Source organism: Ambystoma mexicanum, chromosome 4p (assembly GCF_040938575.1).
Source record: "Ambystoma mexicanum isolate Mex_15411 chromosome 4p, UKY_AmexF1_1, whole genome shotgun sequence".
Lineage (NCBI taxonomy): Eukaryota > Metazoa > Chordata > Amphibia > Caudata > Ambystomatidae > Ambystoma > Ambystoma mexicanum.
The window spans coordinates 1,234,000,595-1,234,020,813 of NC_090927.1; the positions used below are offsets into that span (position 1 = coordinate 1,234,000,595).

Consider the following 20,219-nt stretch of genomic DNA (forward strand, 5'->3'; position numbering starts at 1 on the left):
GGCCTCTGCGCATAGTGACACCCAAGTGGTAATTAATGCGCCGCCGCAATTGTCGGAGCAGGAATAAGAACAAGTTACTTCTTACCTGGTAACGTTTTTTCGACGGGATGTTCCTCCGACGTATTCCTTATCTTTGATAATACGTTTCCAGCTGGCTGGCCTCGGAAATTTTTTCTGTAGAGGGCGCTGCGCGTCGACATCCGCCGAGTCGATGTCCCTCGACGGCCACTGTATCGGCGCCGAAGTCACCATGCCCATAAATAGCCACGCGCTGCGTCCATTGGTCCGTTCCGTTTTGTAGTATATGAAAAGTCATGCCTGAATTGGTTAGTGACCTTGAAGGAGCGTAAGCTGCAACCACAAGGGAAGTTATCACTGCGGGGATGGTTGGGAGGGGCGATAAGGAATACGTCAGAGGAACATCCCGTCGAAAGAATGTTACCAGGTAAGAAGTAATTTGTTCTTCGAAGGGATTGTGTCCTCCGACGTAGTCCTTATCTTTGATAGACTCCCATAGCATTGGCATGTAATTGGAGGTGGGAGTGACAGTGTTATGTATCCCTTTAGGGATGGACCGAATGTAATACGGCCTTGCCAAATCTGGTCTCTTGAGCAGTGGAGGAATCCAGATTGTAGAATTTTGTGAATGTATGTGCGGACGACCATGTGGCAGTCGCACATATGTCCCGGACCGGTACCCCTCTTTGGAGAGCCGAAGAGGCTGCGATACCCCTTGTTGAATGAGCCCTGAGATTTTGGGGTGGCTCTTTCCCTGCTAGTCTATAACATTCCAGGATGGCCAAAATAATCCACCTGGAGATGGTTTGTTTTGTTATGGGTAGTCCCAACTTGTGACCTGAGTATCCTACAAACAGTTGGTCGTCTTGCCTGATCCTAGCCATTCTGCTGATGTAAAAGCTGAGCGCTCGCCTAGGGTCCTGCCTATGTAGCCTTTCCTCCTCTTTCCCCGGATGGGGAGGAGGGTAGAACGAAGGCAAGGTAATTTTCTGAGTAATATGAAATTCAGAAACCACCTTTGGGAGGAAACTAGGCTTCACCTGTAGGACAACCTTGTCCTTGTGGAAGATTGTATGTGGGGGTTTACAGGAGAGGGCTTGTAGCTCGCTCACCCTCCTAGCAGGTGTAAGTGCTACCAATAGGACAGTTTTAAGCGCGAGAAATCTCAGCGCGCAAGAGTGAAGTGGTTCGAATGGAGTGCCCATTAAGAAGTTTAAGACTAAATTTAAGTCCCATAAGGGAACCTGGAATGGTTTTGGAGGGTAAACATTTGTTAGTCCCTTGAGAAATTGTACCACTAGAGGAATTTTGAAATAAGATGGTTCCTCCGCAGTGCGCTTGAAGATAGAAAGCGCTGCAAGATAGCCTTTTACAGTGCTCACTTGAAGGCCTGAGTTTGCCAAGTAGAGTAGAAACGATAACACCGTTGGTGTACCACATGAAAAAGGGTCGATATTCTGTTCCCTACACCAGCTGCAAAATTTGTTCCAACGGCAGCGGTATAAAGACTTTGTTGCTGGTCTTCTGGCCGAAAGCAACACCTCCGTGATGTCAGCAGGGAGATCCCAATCCTTGTACCTCAACCTTTCAGAACCCAAGCGTGAAGGTTGAGAGTTCTGGTGTCTGGATGGAGAACCTGACCTCCCTTCTGCGAGAGAAGATTCTCTTTGAGTGGAAGACGGATTGGAGGACAGATGGACATATCTAGAAGGTCCGGGTACCACGTTCTCCTGGCCCAATCCGGGGCAATTAGGATCATGGTTTTCCGGAATCTTCTCAACCTCCTGATCATTTGAGGAATAACAGGGACTGGTGGGAACGCGTAAAGGAGTGGAAACTCCCAGTCCACTACGAACGCATCTCCTAGAGCTCCTCTCGGGGGAAATTCCCTTGAACAAAACAGATGGCACTTCTTGTTGTTGCTTGTGGCAAACAGATCCACCTGAGGGATTCCCCAAAGGGTGAAGATCTCTTGAAGGACTTCCTGAGCTAGCTCCCACTCATGGGAGACTGCTCTGCCTGCTCAGAGCATCCGCTGTCAAGTTCTTCTTTCCGGCTAGGTGGACAGCCGATAGAGAGATTCCTTCTTGGATTGCCCAAAACCAGAGCTGCATCGCCTCTCTGCACAGTGGCAGTGATCCTACGCCTCCTCTTTTGTTGAGGTAGTGCATGACCACCGTGTTGTCCATCATTATCAGGACATTTCTCCCCTGTACTGATGGCAGGAAAGCTTTCAGCGCTAGTCTGATTGCTCTCAGCTCTAATAGGTTGATCTGTAGTCTGGACTCCGATGGAGACCAACGACCGCTGATGGTCAAGTCGTTGGCATGGGCTCCCCACCCCGTGAGTGAGGCGTCTGTGACTACTGTTATCTCCGGCCATGGTTGCCAAAACAGTTATCCTTTCAAGATGTTCTCTGGATAGGCCCACCATTGAAGGTCGCGGGCTACCTTGTCCGGAATCCGGAGGAGATCTGTCATACTCCCTGAGAATTGCGACCACTGACTTCTCAGTGCCCACTGAAGAGATCTCATTCTCAGGCGAGCCTCTGGCACAAGGAAGATGCAGGATGCCATGAGGCCTAGCAACCTCAAAAAGTCGAAGGCTGGGAGACGTTGGGCATTTTGAAACTTGGTGACCATCTGTAGAATATCTTGAGCCCTCACCTCTGGTGGCGAGGCTTTTCCCAGGGAAGTGTCCAGGACCGCTCCAATGAACTGGAGTCTCTGTGATGGTATCATCTGTGACTTCTTTAAATTGAGGGAGAAGCCCAGTCTGTGAAGGAAGTGGCAGACATAATCTAGCAGGGCCTGGGCCTGTTCCGAAGATACGGCCCTGATCAGCCAATCGTCCAGGTAGGGGTAGACGTGGATCCCTCCTTAGACTCGCCGCCACTACCGACATCAGCTTGGTGAAGACCCTCGGGGCGGAGGTCAGCCCAAATGGCAGAACTCGAAATTGATAATGAGAGTCGCCAATTGCGAACCTCAGGTATTTCCTGTGTTTGAGATGGATTGGCACAAGGAAATAAGCATCCTGAAGGTCCAGAGATACCAGCCAATCCTGGAGCTGGAGGGCCTGAAGGATCCGAGAGAGAGTTACCATCTTGAACTTGTCCTTCCCGAGGAACTTGTTCAATTCTCATAAGTCCAGGATGGGTCTCAGTCCTCCGTCCTTCTTTGGTATGAGAAAGTAGGGGGAGTACCAGCCCTTGTTCCTGTCCGCTACAGGTACCGGTTCTATGGCACCTTTCTCTAGCAGGGCTATAATTTCCTGCAAGAGGAGCTGATCTGGAACTTTTAGAGAGCTGTTCCCCGGTGGATGACTGAGGAATGTGTAGAAAGGGTAGGCAGTAACCTTGGGCAACTGTCTCCAATGCCCAAGCATCTGACGTTATAGCCTGCCATTCCGTCAGATGGTGAGTTAACCTGCCCCCTACAGGTGTATTGTGTGGGAAGGCCTCAGAGTGGTTTGGGGGCGGCTGATGCAGATGCCGAGGGTAAAGAGGCACCTGCTGCTGCTGCGGTCTTAGTACTTTTGACCCGTCCACCTCGGGTGGATCTCCTTTGGCCTCTTTGAGCCGGCTGTCCTCTGCCTTTCCCGAATGCGGAATAATAGCGAAAGGACTTTCCTCTCCCAGAAGTTCCTGAGGGGCAAAAAGGAGTTTGGCGGATAGCAGCTCCTAAAGATTTTGCTGCTGCCTTACAAGTCTGTAACTTTTCCAGACTGTCATCAGCCTTTTTCCCGAATAATGAAGAGCCGTCAAAGGGCATATTCAAAAGTCTGGCCTGTACATCAGGGGCAAAGCCAGACTTTCGCAACCACGCATGAATGCGGATTGTTGTACTTGCCGCCATGGCCCTGCTGATACTGTCAGCGGAATCGATGCCAGTTTGAAGTGATTCGCACATGGCATCTTTGCCATCTTTAATAATGTTAAGGAAGGCTTCCTTTTCCTCTCCTTCGGGTATGCAGTCAGCCGCTGATGAAGCACACTCCCATAGTGTGTGACTGAACCTGGCGAGCGTACAGGTGGCGTTGATGGACTTCAACGCCATACTACAGGCAGAGAAAACTTTCTTTGCCATAGAGTCGTACCTCTTGTCATCTCTATCCTGTGGGACAGTAGGTTAAGCGGTCCTACTGCTAGATGAAGTTGCCGCTTGAACCACCAGGCTCTCTGGGGTCGGGTGTTTTGACAGGTATTCAGGGTCAGCAGCCGCTACCCTATACTTGGTTGACAATCTTTTATTGACTGCAGGGATAACTTCGGGAGTTTCCCAATTAGATGCAATTTTCCTTTGTAAGGCTGCATGGAAGGGGACCACCGGGTCCTCCTGTGGGCCTTTGTCCAATATATGTTAGGTCATCCTGTTGGAAAACAGGTGAAGGCGCAGACCAACCCATAAATTCAATAATTCTTGCCATCAGGGTTCTATAGGGTGTTTCGGCATGTTCCCCTGGGTCTGGCTTAACAAATTCCACTTCTGGGGAAGTGTCCAGCCCACTTGCCTCATGCAGTGACTCCTGTAGTTCCTTCAGCCTTCTTTCCTCAGAGGTGAAATCCTCTGCAGTAGGCAGTGTGGTCCTCTGTAACCCGAATGTTTCCTGGTCAGAATCTTCCCCTTCTTCATAAATTGAAGAAAGTCCAGGGTACTCTGACCTCTGAAATGTAGTAAAACCCATCTCTAAGGCAGAAGGAGCCAAACTCGTCGTTATTGGACGAGAAAACGTTGATGTCGTCAACGCTGATGTAACACGCTTCGAAGGCGCCGAAAACGGCGTCGAAAAAACTGGAAGGGGTCTCGAAGAACTCGAGAGGATCAGGATCCTACTCGAAGGCATCGACGATGGTCTAGGCATCGTGCCGGAGGCCCTTGAAATCACCATTGGCTGTGGAGTGACCTTGGTCCTCTCTTTCATCGGCGTCGACGATGGCGTCGAGTCGATCGACCGATGCGTCGAGGAACCCTTCGACAACGGCGTCGATGGCGCCGATCCGTGCGTCGAAGACGGTGCCTTCTTACCCGATGGCTAATGGCGCTCTCGGGTGGAATGTTTCGCCGGGTGCTGCGACTCGCGGCGTTTTGATTTTTTGAGTTTTTCACCCGGGGTATCACCCTCAGCTGTCTTCGGGGGGGTCGAGGCTGCATTCTCGAAGACGCTTAACATTTTCTTTCTGAATTCCTCCCACTCAGCTTGAGAACCGTGTTTAGTGGGACTGGGGACACAGAAGACGACGAGGAATGGGACCTTCGACGTCTCTTTTTTGAGTGTCTTGATCTCGACGAATGGTGGGAGCTACTTCGAGATCTAGAAAGGGAATGTCTTTGACGGCGAGGAGACGAATGCCTCGACTCAGCCGACAAAACTTTCGAGGAGGTTTTGGTTGACTCACCTCTCTCGAGCTTCCCCTTGCGCTCCTTCAAGGCTTTCGCCGTCATGGACATGCAGTCCTCACACTCCGAATAATGGTGCTCGGATCCCAAGCACCATAATCAGATCCTGTGTGGATCCGTTATTGACATTTTTTTACCGCAGTCTCGACATTTCTTGAAGCCGGATCGCGGCATCGTCGGTTCTGATGAAGAAGCCATCGAGAACGATAAGGTATATTCGAGACAGAAATAGATAGTTAACCTGACTGAACTGAGCAACGACGTTCCGAGGCCCCATGAAGCGCGGAAAAACGGAACTGAACAACGGACGCAGCGTGTGGCTATTTATGGGCATGGTGACGTCGGCGCCGATACGGTGGCCGTCGAGGGACATCGACTCGGCGGACGTCAAGGCGCAGCGCCCTCTACAGAAAAAATTTCCGAGGCCAGCAAGCTGGAAACATATTATCAAAGATAAGGAATACGTCGGAGGACACATCCCATCGAAATGCATTTACTCAGAAAAATCAGATGTAATGGTAAGGGAGATCAGATATGTGGAATAGGCAGGGATGTGGATGGGGGGAGTTGGGAGGAAATGGAACAGACACAATTTGATGTGCATTGTTATGTGAACGCATATGTAAGTCTGTAAGTTACACTGCTGTTAATAAAACAATAAAATGTGTTAAAAAAACAATTGCTATCAAACTTATTGTATAGTTAGAAAGGTGGTATAATCCCAATCTCTTAAATTAAAAGCCTGCTATTTTGTATGTTTTTAAGTCTAATAATCAAAACCCCTGGCCCTGATGTTTTCATGTTCGGAAGGTTTTAAAGAAAATTTACTTTTTTCACTGTCCAACTGATATGGTTATGTCCTCAGTTAACTGTGTAATATATGCATATAATGATTGGATTTTAAAAGATTCATGAATGTGCAAGCAGAAACCTTTTAGCATCAAATTAGAAGCATAAAGTTCATAAAGCCGGCTGACCCCCAAAGGAAACTCCAACATTTGAGCCAGCATTAAAATCCATGCCAGTGCAAATACTAGAGCATTTGTACCGCGTAGAGGAAGGAAGGTGGTGGAAATGCAAGTTGCGTTCAGCCCCTCCTCTCAGCCATACTAACGATTGAAAATGTGGCGTGGCATGAATAAAAGGTGTAAAAGTCTTACTCAAGAATTTTAAGCCTGCCATTCAACGTTACGCCACAAAAGAAATTGAGCTCCAATATGCCATTTCAGCCAACATGCTGCTGCACCACCCAGTCGCCGCACCTCAATGCTCACATTCCAATTTAAAGTCAATGCGTAATGCAATGTGAGTATGCACATTTGCTCAAAAGCATGCTTTTTGAACCAGAAAACTGGCTTTATCATAAGGGAGTACTATTTTAACATATCCATATCTTCATAACCCCAAGAAAGACAGCTCTCGAGAATCAAACATACTTTTCACCCTCATTAGGGCTCATTAGTGCAGTACAGCCTGACATCCTTGAAATTGAAGCATTATGATATATTTACCAAACACCATGAATCCTATGGTAAAGAAACCTACCTGAAATGTGAGAAGAATTTGATAAAGCCATCTATAAAACAGCACTGAGCCATTAGAAATATTTCTTGAGGAAAAAGCATACTTATGAGCTAATTTAGATACCCCCAATGTATTGTTTACTGTCTCTGAACTGGGGGCAAACTTCCAGAGTTGGCTACTTGGTGTTGCTGTGGCATATGTGACTTCTAAGTGAAATAGCTTTAAAAAAAAATGTTTTATGATTATATAGTTTATTACAAACTGTTCATAAATACATCAAATTCATACTTAAACATCTGGTATAATACAAATCCAATCCATCAAATGATACTACTAAAAATCATAATCCCTCCCTCCTCCTCCTCCTCTCTAATTCAAAACCATCCGAATGAGCACTTGCTCTTTCCCCCCCTTAAATGTGTTTCTCATCTCTAGCAAGTCACATTCAACTTTTAAATGCTTAGATGATTCTATCTCTGCCTCGTTCCTGCAAAATCTGCAGAAGGCCTCTGCTTGACTCGCTTGTCTTTTTCAAGCCAAAAGTTCCCTCGTGGGCAGACAGGTCAGGCAAAGTCTCACAAATAAATCCCTTAATTTAGGACAGAGAAACTTCCTTAGGTAGAGTGGAAGCTGATTGATAGCCTGACTTTCACAGACTGAATTAAAGATGTTTTATATCTTTATCTTACTTCCTGGGTATGAATCCAAACCTGGAGGAACAATTTCTTTTTTGCACCCTCAGGATTACCTTTTAGCACTTCCATCGGTATTTCCAACTCTCTTAGCCACCGTATGCAACCACCATACGATCTTTCTAGGGCCCCATCCTGTCTATTTGAATTACATGATTACCTCTTCTAATACACATTTCAGGAACAGACTTAGGGATTTACATAGTACTATCGACTTGCAATGATTGAAGTGCCAATTCATATCTTATCAGTGGAATCTGGAAACGTAATGTTAAGTGTAATAACTTCTGCCAGAAACTAGCCTCTAACACATCCCAAATACCCCAAGTCAGGGTTAGAATATTTTCTGCTCTATATGGTAAGACAAAGACTACTTTATGCTTGTAGAAAGATAGAGGTGGTATAGTGAATTTCCAAACATTTTTATGGAAACTTGCTGCTTGTGCAGTGAAACCTTTTACTCTCAATCTTAGCGCTTCCTGCCATTCATGCTCTCTAACACTGCAATTTAGCGATACCCCTAGATATTTTATTGTGCCTACTTGTTCTAACAAAGTGTTCGCTACCCGCCATTTAAAGTATTTTATTTCAGCTTTCCCACATGGCCATCCAAAGCACATGATTTTGTTTTTTTCTGTGTTTATCTTAAGAGAGTTGTTATTCATATACACCTCCAATTCTACTAACCTCCTTTGCAGTCCAATAGGGGTCTGATCAAGGACAACTAATTCATCCTCGTATATAATCCATGGCACTGGATGGTCCTAAATTTTAGCAGGGGATGCTTTTATAGGTCTTTGACTGTTCCCCGGGTCCAATATAAATATTCGGGACATGGGGCAGCCCTGCTTAAGGCCTTGGTCGGTCTTAATGCTCCTTGAGGTAGCTCCTTGCTGAGTCTCTTACCTGTACTGAGGTTGCTGAGTATAGGGGACGTATTGCCTCTACCAAATCTGTAGGGCAATCCCAAGCTATTCGTTTCTGCCATAAACACTCCCCATCAATGCTATCAAAAGCTTGTTTTAGGTCAATAAAGATCACAAACAGCTTTGTCTTAGTTTCCATATCACTGATCTTAGATAAGTTGAGCAAGAGCGAATTCGGGCCCATTCCTACCCCCTTGACAAAACCAGTATGTCTAGGGTCCAGTCTATTAATCTCAATTGCCCATGCCATAAGGTGCCCCAGCGAATAGATGCAAACACCTTGCCCATGGTAACTATAAGCGTAATTGGCCCATAATTGCAGGGGTGAGTTCTATCCCCCTTTTTAAAGATCGGTATAATCAAGGCATTCTTTATCTGCAGTATGCGCTTAAATAGTTTGGTGCAAAAACCTGCCCATTCTTCCGGATTTGCTTTTAATATATCATTATATATGGCACCCTTGACTTATTAAGCCTTATAATTTTCTCCAATACCTCCTCATAATCAAAGGTTAATACTGGTCCTTCCCAGGATCATGATCTATTTCCACCTGTCGTGGTCCCTTTTTGGCGAACAGGGAAGTGAAATGGGTCGTCCATGCACTCTCCGAGACCGCTGAAGCAAAAGCAGCTATCTGCAGCGCCTGGTTATTCAGTAGCCCCCATAGACTGTGTGTTCTGTCTAACTTCCCCCAGCATGGTCTCTACCTCAGCTTGGTAACGTTGCGCTCTGGAAGCTTTCAAACCATTTTTGTGTTTTTGCTTCATTTTCTTTCTTAGCCTCAACCGGCGCTCTAACGGCAAACTATCCATTTTCATCAGATCCACCTGAAGGTTTCTCTTCATGATTATCACCTCCCGATTATAAGAGTGTCTCAGTTTTATATCTTTTTTTGGTCTGCCCCGTCCTGTATCCTGAAAATCTACTAATACCGAAGAATAATCGAGGGACGGCAGAGAGGACTCATCCCAATCATTCAACCTCTTTGTTAAACCCAATGCCTTTTATGGAGCTATTTTCAAACTAATCCTCCCCTGGCAAATATACAGTTTCTCATCTGGGTTGATTGCAAGTGCTCCTAGCCTCCTTCCACATGTGATCCCATGGTGATCACTCTTTCCAGTTGGCTTTACCACCAGATCTAACACTTGTGCAATTATATTTGTCGATACAAAAATATAGTCCAGGCACGCTTTCTGTTGCCCTCGAGTCCAGGTCATATTCGCCAGGCTATCACCTTTAATTTGGCCATTAAGCATGAAAATGCCCCTTTCACACAGTTCCCTCTGCCATAGAGACGCTTTCTTTGAAAGGCATTGATTGCTCAGGAAATTCCCCCCTCATTAAAAAAAAGTAATATTAAGATCTCCACATATTATATTTGTCAGTGGGGTTGGCTCCTCAGCCTCAGCTAACATAGCTAATACCTGATCGATGAATACCTCATCTCTCATTCAGCTGGGTTCCAATATAAGTTCATGATTATACAAATATTTTACTTTCCGTAAGTCCCACCATTCCATTGTTAACATCTGGATACATTTATTGGGGTTTGCCACTCTTATTACCGTCGTACCATAACGCCTCTTGATCTTGGTCATAAGGTCTGAATGGGGGCTTCCAGTCACGCCCCTTAAAACTGGGTTCAAATATACATCATAACCATCGCACATAGGGCGTGACCTCAACCATGTCTCTTGGAAGCACAAGATTGCATACTCTTCCAACCTTCCATTATCCCCCATAAATAAGTGTACAAATCCTCTGATATTCCAAGTGCACAATTTTAGGGATTACCGTTGTTGCTTTAACCACTAATTTCTATTGCCACTCAGTAGCACTTTAAAGAGCCAGGACCAATCCTCTTACGCTACTTTCGACGAGGGATTGTAACATGGCTCTTCCAATCCTCTTTCCTCTGAACTCACCGGGTCAAGTACCCCTTTGATCATCTAACATATTGCCTCTTCAATAGCGGACCTTAAACCCTTTGAGGGACATTCTTTGCCATTGGTTGGTCGCCCATTCTCATTGTTTTTCTTCTCATTAATATATGACTGATGCCTCTATTGATTGCCCCTCTGTATCTTTTCCCCTTGTTTTAGTTGCTGTGGGTTTGTGCGAGGACCTGCCAATAATTCATAGCCCAATGGTAGTATGTCTGTAGCGGTTTTCAACAGCATTAGTCTTACCAATGAGTTTAAATGTGACATTACTCAATCCAGCCTTCCCTCTTCCACAAATTCTACCATCCTAATATCATCAGACACCACATTTCTTAGATTAGGAATATAGTGCAATAGTTTCAGGACATTGGCTCGATTCAAAATAAACTCATCTTTGTCCCCAAACAGTCTTTCATTAACCACAGTACACTTCTGCTTACTTTTGTTATCTTCCCATTTTGCATCTTCTTCTAGTTTGTTAAAGTCTACACTCCTACATGTCATTTCTGACCATGCCCGAACCCTTTCCCACCCGTGTTTCGATTCTCTTTTTTTTTTTTTTTTTAAACATCTTTCTGCTGATGTTGATAAATACCTTCTCTCAGACTTTGGCCACTATCTGTCTGTGAAGTTACCCCACCATTGTCATAGCACCCACCTATTTCTGCATCACCATCATAGTATTCCTCCTGCACGGTATCCTTCAACAAGTATGTAGGACATTGTAGTATTCTCAGTGAAACCTCTTGGATTACTTTTACCACAGGTACAAGAGGCTTTTCTCAACCTAGACTCAAAGATATATTGAGCTTTGCTTTTGTTCGATAGAGCCTTCGTTTCTTGAGATTTTTTTGTTCCATCCTCTTCCGTTTGTAGTTTACTTGGTGGATTTTTGAGATTTCGCAGAAATGGTTGCGAACCATTTGACTTTGGTTTTTGCAGATGTGAGATTCCGACTGACTTCCTGAATTTCCTTTCCTTGTTCTTTCAAACATCGGGAAGACCATAAACTGCTTCTTACCCTCGCATCTCGAATACTTCGAACTGTGGGGCAAGCTGTTTCCGACTGTCCTCCACTGATAGTCCTCTGGGGACGCCAAATTTTGAGCCATTTCGGGGTTTGGATCTTTCTGAACTCCATGTTCTAACACTTCTATATACTGCTGGTTTGCCTTAAGCGTTTGTGCAGCTTGGGCATTCGCCCTAGCCTCCTCTTTTTTTCCTGCAGTCTTAGAGTCTTGATTCATCCCCGTCCTAACTCATTCCATCTCTGATTGTATGAATGGACCAATTTGCTCTTTTGTCTACAACCACTTCACTGTGTCAACGATTCTTCTCCCTTCGCCAGATCACTTAGTCACGCTAGCCATTGCGCAGATTGTTCTGCTTCTCTAGCTAATCTATTTTGTATCGTCGAGGCAAATTATTCCAGGAATATCTATTTTGCTAAAAGTGTAGCTTGATCTTTCAATGTCTCATTCAATGATTCAACTTATTGAATGGTGAAAGCGCTATTGTCAGTGTCGACATAATATTACTTTCGAATTGCATCATCAGGACATGCAAGATTTGTTCCTGTGACTGCCTTTGAGTTGAAGGCCTATCATTGAACTTCTAATAGGATCTTTGAGCTTTCTGAGCTCTCAGAGTCAGTTAGAAATACCGGATTTCTCATTGAGTGGACCGATTCCAAACACATTGATGGTATTGAACGAGAGGCGTCAGGAGTTTGTCTCTCACTTTCTTTGATGTTGTTGTGGAAAAGGATTATTTATTAGTGAAGATTCCTCAGCCAATAGATAATCCGACATATTCTCGGATTATGCTGGAGTTTCATCTACATCTCTTTGCCGATCTTTTTCCATCCGTAACAATGACTTGATTTGCCTCGAAAACCTCACTCCTTTTAGACTCCATTAATAGCTGAATTTCCACAATGCCACTAATTCAGCGGATTGTTTCTGCGTAGTTTCCTCTATAACAGGGTTCTCTCCAATATCTTCCTCTTCCATATCATTGCAAACCGTGTTTAAATTAATGGTCCTTAACTCACGCTCCCGGCGGGACTCCACCCTCCCACCCCACAGAGTTAGCCAAAGCAGTTCAATAGTTTGTATGTCACTGTTATTCAAAAATACTTCCCATTGCAAAGGGAGTATGTTGGACTCTCTCTTTCACTTCCCCCTTCATTTCCAGTCTGACTTTCCTCCTGCATTTCGGGGGCTTTGTTTCCATCGCCAGCTGTCAGCTCCATAACGGAGCTTGATTCATCCAGAGAAACAATGAAGTTCACATTAAGGTTCTCACTCACCTCGGGAGCTCATTAGTCATCTGCTCCTCTGACCGTTTGGTCTGCCGCCTACTTCTTGGTCCTTTTACCTCCATCGCTGGAGATTTGTTTTTCCTCACCAGCCGATCTGCCTACGGTCTAACTCCGCCCAACTCCCGCACCGCCGCTATGCGCCTGGCAGATGTTTTATACGTTGGTCAGTGGAGTTAAAGCAACACAGTTCCAACAGTTGACCAGAACTCGCTCAGGAATTCTGCTCAGACACTACGGTACAACTACGCCCAACTCACGCCTTATGGCTTATTCTTTGCTCACATTACAGGTAGAATTATTTTTCATGTTTGTTTAATCCACCAGAACACTGATAGTATGATAGCTCATTAATGTGCCAAATGCCAATGAGCGGATGCCGTCTCCACACTCAGACTATTTTTGAAATAATTCAAATTCGCTCTAGCAATACAGCAGTCGAAGGAACTAAACTCCGTAATTGAATACACAAAACACTAACCACTAAAAGAGTATTAAAAATGTTTCTTTCAGTGTGTAAACCCAGCACAAACATTTAAAGAAATGCAGATCTTCAACAGAGCAGAAATCCTAAATTCCTTTTACAGCCCTGTCCCGAGGCTTACCCATTATTCATGAAAAAAAGAGGAGTGTTTAAAAGACTGACTTAGACGAGTCCTGCAGTACTTATCAAGACTATTACATTTTAATTCCAAAAATGGATGGTAATTAGACACAGAAGAAAATCGGAGGACGCAGACATATGTAGTATAAATTACAATTGTCAAGGATACTACTTAGCATGCCTAACTCAGGCTGTGTGGCTGAGACAGATAATGGAAATTACACCATACTCTTGTTCTATCCAGTGCAAGGTTACACCAGAGTTAAGCTTTATCCCAATGAATGACTGTTTTTCAACAATGCTGCTACCTCCTTTATACTGATACAAACAAGAATATGTTTACAAAGAATACAAAAGTATAATCCAAATGAATTATCTAGCCCATCCAAAAAGAAAAAAAAAAAAAAAAACAGGATTTGGTGTCAATTATATTTTTTGGATTTGTTATTAAGCAGCCCCATAATGGGGTTGCATACGATATAGGACACCTTTGCATCAATTGCATTTGATCAGTCATTAATAATTAACATCTGCTATGGAGAAAATAGTTACCATGAGATGAAACTGTTAGCTTAAGGTGTAGTGAAAGACCTACCCCTAACTCAGTCGACAGGATTAATACTTTTCCTTTTGCTGTTAAATCCTTATATAGTGCTTCAATTTCAGCATGGTACAGTTCTGTTCTCTCTTCTGTTGTTTGAGTCTCAACTGAAAACAATATGTTTCCAACCCTGAAAAGGCAGATATTGACACAATCACCAACCAAGGAATCAACTTTTAAAAACATAGTACGTGTGCCCATGTACTGAACATATAAAACATTTGTAAGAAAGGTATATTAAAGTACAGAATGTATTTAAAGAAAACATATGTAATCATATACAAAATATATAATATTTTGAAAATATGTACTCTTATCAGATGCTATACTGTTTGTTGTAGTGACGCCTGTACATTCATGTCATGTTGTGTTTTGTTTTAACATTGGTATTGTGATCACGTTGCCGTGTATAACTTGTAATGTGTTTTAGTGTTTGGAAATCTTTTTTGAACCCGTGTAATGAACGAGGCCTGTAACTTATATGTGGTATGTGTTTTATATATTTTTTGTAGAAAAGTGGTCATGCTGATCAATCCTGGGGTATAGAGTCTTTGTTGACCTTTTTGAAGGAATCGTGTCCTGAAGATGGCCTAAGAAAAGAGAGATCTAAGACACTAGAGATAGTGTCTGAAACAAGAAAATGACCGAAACATGTCGGCATTTATCTGAAATACTTGTATGATTGAACTGTGGGATTTCTATACAAACAAAGCATTTGTGTGTTGTTTGCACCCCCCTGTTCCATGAGTGTACCTTGGTTTTTAACAAATTTTGTATGGTCTAATTGTGTAATTTTGTATGTAGGGCATTTGTCGCCCTTTTTTATCTACAATATTAAAAAGTGAATTTATTTTTTCTAAGTCTGTGCCTGTTTAGGGTTCATGATGTCCCGTAATAGCAAGATGGGATATGTCTAGTTTGTAACTGAGCGTCACGGCGACACATCAGGGCAACGGAAAGAGGGGTAATCAGACTCACCTTTTGTGTTGTTTACTTAGAATGAATTCACTTTGAGTTCTGATCCCCTGAGAAAAAAAGCTTGGGAATTAACCTGATTTAGGTAACACTCTTATCTAAATGCCATCAATCTTAATAACTCAAGGGCATGTTGAATTCTATGCAATATTTAAGTAAACAATTCTTTCTTATTTTCAATATATTCTGCCGTTAGTCTCCCTGTGTCGGGAATAGAGGCTGTTTGATAAGCTTCTGATTACAATAGCCGGTGTGTAACTGGTATCGTGGTTACATACCCACTTTAAGGTGTATGAAAAGTCAACCTCCTGATGGCAAGTAAGGCATGTAGCATAAAAGATTCAAGAGTCTGTTTGATACTTTGTTATACTATTTAATTAAGGGGGGCGGGGGGGGGGGTGTAATTAGTATGTGAAATCAGGAGTATGCTACACACGGCAAAGCGCCAAGTTGGCTTGGTGGACTAACGGGAATAATGATGAGCTGGGCCCAGGGAGTACCGGAGTCAACACAAAGGTGACTATCTTACCGCTTTGCCTCGCACTCTCCTGCCATCGCCTAGGTACAGATCTTCATGCAAGCAAGAAAAATGGTACAACGATCATTCATCGCCCATTTCTTTTTTCGCTGCATTTTTTGCTGCCCATTTTTTGCAGATTATTTCTTGTTGCAAAAACCATCGAAAATATATAGGGGTGGGTAAAGGGTAGGGGTGTATGGGGACTAGGTTGTAAATAGCTGGGAAGAGGAGTTTGGGGGTAACCACCCCCAAGAAAATGAAATAAATGTGATGAGTTTTTGCGGCAAAAAAACCTCAGCAAAAAAATACAGCGAAAGAAAACAGGCTTGGCATAGAACCGTTGTACTGAATTGCCATGATTGCAGAAGATGTGTGTGGGTGACGCATGTACCTGCATGACAAATTCCATGAATAGCCAGCATAGGAAAAAGGCAAAACCGCTCACCTCAGAATTTTGCACCCTAACCCTCCAGCCCCAAATAAAACCTGCTTGCAAGACAATAGTCCCTTAATTCTAAAAGTTAGTGTTTCAATAGCATTCTTTATTCCAAATATATATCTGTTTAAAAATGTGATGTATATTTACATTAAAACCCATCAATCCAAACCATAGTAAATAATACAGATATTTCTGACACATAGTTAGAAATCGGAATTTTTATTAAAAAAATCCAAAGTATTGGTTATAACTTCAAAAAAGTTGGACTTGTTTACTTAACCAGTAAAAATCACATTCAGGTGCGAGACACTTAAGATCACCATAGGGTTGTCAGGCTTATCCCTGTTGTTTGGCTGCTGAGTACTTCCCTGGAACAGCTCCTACACCATGCAAGGAGACTTTCCTTTTATCCAGGCTAGCATCTTGTTGCCCTTCCCTTTGGGCACCACCTTCTCATCTCTGCCCCCACAAGTTTTCACCTCCCCCTATACTCCTTGACGTTCTTAAAGGATAGTTCCGGGACTTTTTTTTTATTGTCCCTACGGTTCGGCCATGTGTTTTTAAGCATAACTCGGTAGATCGTAGAAAACTATCCTATGGACCTTACCCGACTTTTCGTCCATTAACGCACTCGAAATCAGCTGCCATTTTCTGATAATCCTATCATTTCCCCCCATCGACCTGGCTCACCTGCTTTTGCGGCACTAAATCAAATCCCCTGCCCCTGAAACAGACTTTATCAAAACATTCATATTCCCCGCCTCCATCCGTGACGTGACTGTGCTGCGTAGGCAAACGCGCCCAGGCGTCTTCTACGCGACTCCACACAGAACCCGGAAATCAACACAGATCAGCTCACAACACAGCGCGCCACAATTGGGAATATGAAACTGTACTTTTAAATCAAACCGCAAGATTGTAAATTTGGTAAAGTACATTTATTTGACATCAAATGTTTTGAGAATATTCAGCGATTTTCATTTTTATTTGCTCACGTTCCAAAAAGTTCGTTTTGAGGCACGCGATGTTCCTTTGCTGTACACAGGGTCTTAGATCATCTCACAATACAGCGCCACAATTCGGAATATGAAACTGTGGTTTAAAAGCAAACGGCAAGATTGTACATTTGGCAAAGTACATTTATTGGACATCAAATTTTTAAAGAATATTCAGCGATTTGCATTTTTCTTTGCTCTCGATCCAAAATAGTTCGTCTTGAGGCAAGCGATGTTCGTGTGCAGTACACAGGGTGTTGGTTTACGATAAAATAAGCTCTTCGGTCGCACTGATAATCGCATGGCTGTTCCAACAACAAGGCACTAGGCCACCACCACGGTCTGTATGTTGCATCTAGCCATTAGTACCGCGTAAGGGCATACTTGTACTTGGCGAGCGTCCCATAAAATGGTCAGGGTGGTAACGTTGTTCACGCGGAGAAGCAACTGGCGGTTGAAAAAGCCATCTGCTGGTGTCTGGTACTCGTGACACATACAATAATGAAGGATGTACCTGTTTTAAAAACATAAAAAATGAAATTAGTCTCACCATCAGATCTTTATTAAAATTATTCAGTTTATATATTAGGTCGGGAAATTATTTCATAGCTAGGACAGTGCAACTGGGTATTATACGTCATTTCCAGTAACCCACCCCCTCTCCTCCGCCTTTTTCAGAGCCGCCTGAGCGCCAGTGGACCACTTCGTCACTGATATGATATAATATGGCATTTGCAACGCGCCTATACACAAGTGTTTCAAGGCGTGGCGAGGCAGGGAGGGGGGGGGAACAAGGAGAAGACAGACAACGATCCTACTAGGCCAGGTGTCATTCAGATCGCGCAAGTGCAGGGGTAGGGGGAAGGTAAAAGTGCAAGGGGAAGGGGAGGGGGCAAGTGGAGTACAAGGTAAGTAGCATAAAATAATAAATACATAGGGCCAGCTGGTGGCGAGTGCAAGGTAAGTGCAGAACAAGTGCTGGGAAGGGGGGGCTGTAGGATACTGAGACAGTCCCCCAGTGCAGGGGTCGACAGCGAGGCAGTGCAGGTGGAGAGTAGAAGGGCCCAGGACCGAGGTCGCAGACAGTGGACCAGTTGTAGCAGGGGAGAGGGAGAGAGAAAGTAGAAGCAAAGAGGAAGGTTTTGAGGTGCTTCCGTAAAAGGAGATGGTTCTCCTCAAGATAGTGCGCGGTACAAAACAATATGCCACATAGAACGAACAAGTACAACTTAACCCGTCTTTAAAGCTACTGTATAGTATTTAAATTGCGGTATAAACTCATCTAAAGAGTTACTTACATTATATTTGCATTTTCCATTGTGTCTGTGCGTAGGGCAGCCCCGAAATACCACTCCTTCTATGCCGACGTTATTTCTTCTAATGAACGAACATTAAATGGCTATCGTTTCTGAAATTTTATTCATTATCGTTTCTTACGTTATTGCACCACACCCCCAAAAAGAAGTCTTTCGGGATGGTCCCGGCCTGTCAAGGTCAAATAACAATAGAACCTTATACTGAGTCGTGGGCCATTCCGGCACCCGAGCAAAAAATCAAAAGCAGCTGATCTTCACTTTGAACGAGCACACATTCCTAGTTAGCTACATTCAGTGTAAGGCCATCTCACAGGACTTGAAATTTACACTCCATCTTTGCATTTTGTCTGCGTGCTTTGCAGCCCCAGAGAACCATAAATACGGAGACATTCTATATTTTTTGAAAAATGATTTATATTACTGTTTGGTTTAATTTAATGCGCAAATGAACAAGGTTGGATAGACACATTGCATGTACACTGAGCAATCACTTTTATTTACACAATACATAGCTACACATATTCAATGGGCCTGCAACATGAGGAGACTCGAGAGAACAGACAATCAAATTACAATCATTTAAACCGTGATGTGTATTTCTCAATGAGCTCTGCTTTAGGTGGACATGGAACAGAGGCAATGTTGGGTGGCAATGCAGTTGTCCCCTGCACAGGTTCGTTCACAACTCCATGTATGTGCCTATCTAGGACATCAACAATAAGTCTCTCAATAAACTCATATTGCATATCCTCAAACACTGGTTTGATCACCCATTGTTTACTTCTTTTAGTGAAGGCCTTATTGTAGCGAAGCGTCCCTAAAGTTCCGGTCGTCCTACTTTGTTGATGGCCAACATTATGGTTATGTGCCAAGACCGCTAGAAGAGTCCGATTTATCATGCCCTCCATGCCAAAATGCAATCGTTTTGGCCTGTACTTTAGGCACATATTGTGGAACACCTCCAAATCTCCTGTGTGGCAGAATTCCGTGAGTCCCCTCAAATCTCTTGTTATAGTTTTATCAAATACAATCTTTTCAATGGCTTTGTGAGTGGGTGATGAAGGAATCAACCACTTCTTCTTCCGTGCCTCCTCTGTGGACAAATGGCCATGTTCACAATTGTGGAAATGTTGGTTTGTGGTCCAGCGGTGAACGTTGCTACAGTGTAGCATTACTGACCGCCATTTTTCCAGTAGAATTTCCAACGACCCTCCACATGTTTTTGAGCTCCACCAAAGATGGTTGCTGATTGATTTGGACCACTGTGAAATACCTTGCATATCTTTTTTTTTACCTGCAGCCGACAATTTTTTATTGATTGATTTTGCAAGATGCCAAACGTCAAATTGGTGATTTATATTTTTGTACTCTTCTCTCATTGTCTTGGCAATTGAAACGTGTCTGTCCGTGGCTATCAGGTCGATCACCATTCCCCGCGATTGTAGTTCTTGCAATGATGCTACAAAGCCAACTTTCTCCATGGCCACTGAGGATGTGCTTTGTGACACCTGCACGACCACCGAACTCACAATTTTCTTACTTTCCATGTCCTGAAAGTGGTAGGTGCAGTACTTGGCTGAAAATCCTGGGCTGTCGCACTGTCCATCACCGGCTAGCCTGAACAGTTTGCCCGCGAATGTACTATCAATAGACATTTTTTCCATTCTCCAAGCTTCGCTAATGGCTGGAAATAGATAATCGGTTTGGTATTTGTAGAACTGAGTTTTCGCAATGAAATGGATTCCCACAAACTGAAAGAAAGACTAACTTTTTAAAACTTGAACCACTAAAAAGTGCAGCCGCTGCACAAAGTAGATTGCCTGCTGCCAGTTGCCCCAGCATGGGTTGTGCAGACCATGAGAAAGGGTATTTTGTACAGGTGGCATGTATTTTAAGGTTAGTGCCTCGAATTGCACGAGTCACATTAATCAATGGCTCCCCACA

The 20,219-nt window shown here is 43.8% G+C and overlaps 1 protein-coding gene across 5 annotated transcripts in view; it reads right to left on the reverse strand.

The window, feature by feature from the left end:
• TTC13 (tetratricopeptide repeat domain 13) overlaps nt 1-20,219 on the reverse strand; it is a 1,871,796-nt gene that overhangs the window by 310,955 nt on the left and 1,540,622 nt on the right. For all 5 annotated transcript variants that reach the window (XM_069606893.1, XM_069606895.1, XM_069606894.1 and 2 more), the window contains one exon: nt 14,025-14,160. In XM_069606893.1, coding sequence (XP_069462994.1) covers nt 14,025-14,160 — 136 coding nt within the window. The remainder of the gene's footprint in view (nt 1-14,024; nt 14,161-20,219) is intronic.